Here is a 3,068-nt window from a genome sequence, read left to right as displayed (position 1 = left end):
CATGGTTAAAGACAAAATTATCCTTAAAGTCCCTTAAAACTAAAGAATATGGAGGGAATTTTTGTAAATAACTAATTTTCTTAAAAATTATGTGTGTATTTTAATTTTTAATACACCACACCGAACAATGAATAAGAAATAATCTCTACATAACTAATGCTTGCATTATTAACCCATGCATTATTAATTCCTGCATTACTAATACACCTTATTCAGCTTTATTTTTATACATCCTATCAAACGATCCAAGTGTGTGATGTAGACCCTAATGCAATGCAAGCATTAGTAGTTGTTTCCACGGCTCGAGCTCCTCAAGAAGCAATGCAAGCATTAGTAGCTGTTTCCACGGCTCGAGCTCCTCAAGAAAAAACCTGGCATGTTGACCAATTACCAGTAGTTCAATCAGAATTAAATACCTCATAATTGCAGAGTATTTTTCAAACAAGGCATGCAGCCAACATATTGTTGGTTGCTGCTGTCCTATTCTATGGAACCAACGTAACAATAACATGAAAATGAAATTGAGTCAACCTAAATACTGGCCTTTGTTATTTCAGCTAACCGTGCCCACCGGCCATATCTATGGGAAAAAAAGGACAGTCCGGTGTACAAAACATGCCGTTCCGGAGAAGGGCCGCGTCATAAGGGGATGTGATGTAGGCAACCTACCCTGATGCAAGCATGAGTGACTGATTTCATATATCGAACCTGTAACCTATAGGTCTCCGAAGACAATGTGACCGTTGTTCCAAGGCTCTCCTTCTGGCCATATCTATGAAGTGATTGTCAAAAGAAAAGCCTTTTTTAAGACTAGAAAAATCAACTGTCATATAAACATGAATCAGTGAGGTAATTGACTATTAGGGTCTAAAACTTCAGTAACAACAAATGTCCCAAGACTATCATTGATGTACAGATTATGAAATAGTCATGGGGTTCAAATAATTTGTAGTTATAAGTTAGAGCTATATAGTTCAAAGATTATAAACAAAAGAAGCAAAATATAGATAATGTAACAGCAATGGAAGTTTCAAATAACTACACCCAAAGCATGTTGTAAAGCAATCCTTTATAATAAAAATGAATCTTCTACAAGAGTTACAGTATGGTACTTATTCTATAACATGACATCAAATAGCCATGAAAAAAAATCACCCTCTGCCCCTTTAAATCAAAATTTTAGGAAAGTTAAATACATATTTTTTTCATAGGAAATTGGTGCCAGCATGGTTATGGTGTAGGAGTTTGTGAGCAATTTGATCCCTAGCTTGCACAGCATTCATTGATCTGACTATATTTTCTGGAACCATTTCGTCGTCAAAAAGATCAAACTTCAGTTCTGGATTCAATTCTTCACCTCTCATCTCGCAAATATTATGCAATACACAGCAAGCTCCAAGAACAACAGGCAAATCTTGAAGTTTCACTTCAGTTCTCTTTTGTAAGCAACTCCACCTAGCTTTCATTCGCATAAACGCTTCTTTTGCAACTCTTTGAATTTCACCAACTTTCTCATTGAAAGCATGTTGAGTCCAAGTAAGATTTTGCCGAGTGTACGGAGCTAAAACCCAATCCATTAATGGAAATCCTGAGTTTCCAACAACCCAAACATCTCTCAATAATCCCCTATTTGCTCTCTGATAAAGAGCTGATTTTTCCAACACTTTATCATCAGACATTGAACCAGGCCAACCAATACAAACATCTGTAAAAACTCCTTTTGGATCAACAACACCTTGAACTGTAACCGAATACGAAGTCTTTTGATTTCTCTCTGTATGTCTTTTGTTAAAATAAGCAGCTACACTTACCTTTGGAGCAATAATCGGAACATGTGTAGTGTAAATCGATCCGCCTACATTTTGTATACCAGAAAACATCTGATATTCTTGTTTAATTTGATTCATCTTGTTCTCATCTGGCCATTGCAAAAATTTCGGCATAAGTACACTTCTTATAGCAGTACAAACCTCAAGAACAAGCTTGTGACAAGTGGAGATACCAAGCCCAAAACGCTTAGAAACTTCGCGAAGTGGTTCGCCTGTAGCCAATCTCCAAATACAAACAGCTACGCGTTGACGAACAGGGATTGCTTGACGTAGCATTGTATCCTTTTTTGTTACTACAGATTCCAATTCATCGCATATCATATCAAAAGTCGCTTTGCTCATTCTAAACGCTTTTTTAAACTCTTCTTCTGGAAAATCAGGGCTATTACATTGTTCCCACCACGCTTTTGACCTATCTTTAACCCATAATCGACGTTGTTGTAAAGGCGGCTGGGAATTGCCGCCGCCAGTAGAATCCTCTGATGTTGAAATGAATTCAGCTGAATTTTGACGACTTCTTTTGTTATTACCCGTCAATGGCTTAACAGAATCCATTTTCTGTTGATTCAACTCGAAAACGGATTGATTTACTAATGGCTGTGTAGGTTGATGAGATGAAAAATCGAATTGTGTGTTAATTTTCTCCTCTTCGTTGTCAAATCCTAAGAATTTGCTCAAAATATCTTCAACTGTTTTTAATGAACCTTCTTCTACAATCGAATCGAAATCAAAATCATCAGTTTTTCGCTTCTTCAGCAGCGGTTCAGAAGCAAAAACAGTAGCAGTAGTGTTATCAGTAGTAGGAAAGTCAAAATCTTGAAAAAAACTGAAGAAATTTGAAGGATAATCCTCCGGTGTAGGAAATGGGAAAGAAGAAATTTCCATTAGAAAAACCGAAATTTGAGGTGTGAAAGTTGAAGAGAAACGTGAAGACGAAGAAGAATGAATTGAAGAGAATGAAAATGTAGGTCTGGATATATATATATATATATGGTGCAGACGCGGCCATTTTAGTAAAAGGAAGCGTGTGTAACGCGGTGTTAAGGAAGTTTCTGGGTGTGGGGGTGGGGGTGGGGGTGGGGGTTGGGGGTTGGATTTGGACATGAGAAAGGATAAAATAGGAGCAAGTGTACAGTTTAATTAAAGAAGCTTTACGCGGTTGGGGAAGTAAGGAATATAAAAAAATTAAAAATGTATTTTAAAGGCCACGTGTGGAAATTGAGGGAGTAAGAAGGAACT

The 3,068-nt window shown here is 37.1% G+C and overlaps 1 protein-coding gene across 1 annotated transcript; it reads right to left on the bottom strand.

Annotated features, from left to right (window-relative positions):
• Positions 1,051-2,791, bottom strand: LOC109228510 (putative nuclease HARBI1). Its single transcript, XM_019393617.1, has one exon. The coding sequence runs from the start codon at positions 2,712-2,714 to the stop codon at positions 1,206-1,208; it is 1,509 nt and encodes a 502-aa protein (XP_019249162.1). The 5' UTR covers positions 2,715-2,791; the 3' UTR covers positions 1,051-1,205.

The sequence above is a fragment of the Nicotiana attenuata genome, chromosome 7 (genome assembly GCF_001879085.1).
Source record: "Nicotiana attenuata strain UT chromosome 7, NIATTr2, whole genome shotgun sequence".
Classification (NCBI taxonomy): Eukaryota; Viridiplantae; Streptophyta; class Magnoliopsida; order Solanales; family Solanaceae; genus Nicotiana; species Nicotiana attenuata.
Note: the sequence above shows the minus strand (reverse complement) of the source record. Positions and strands in the feature narration are given on the sequence as shown.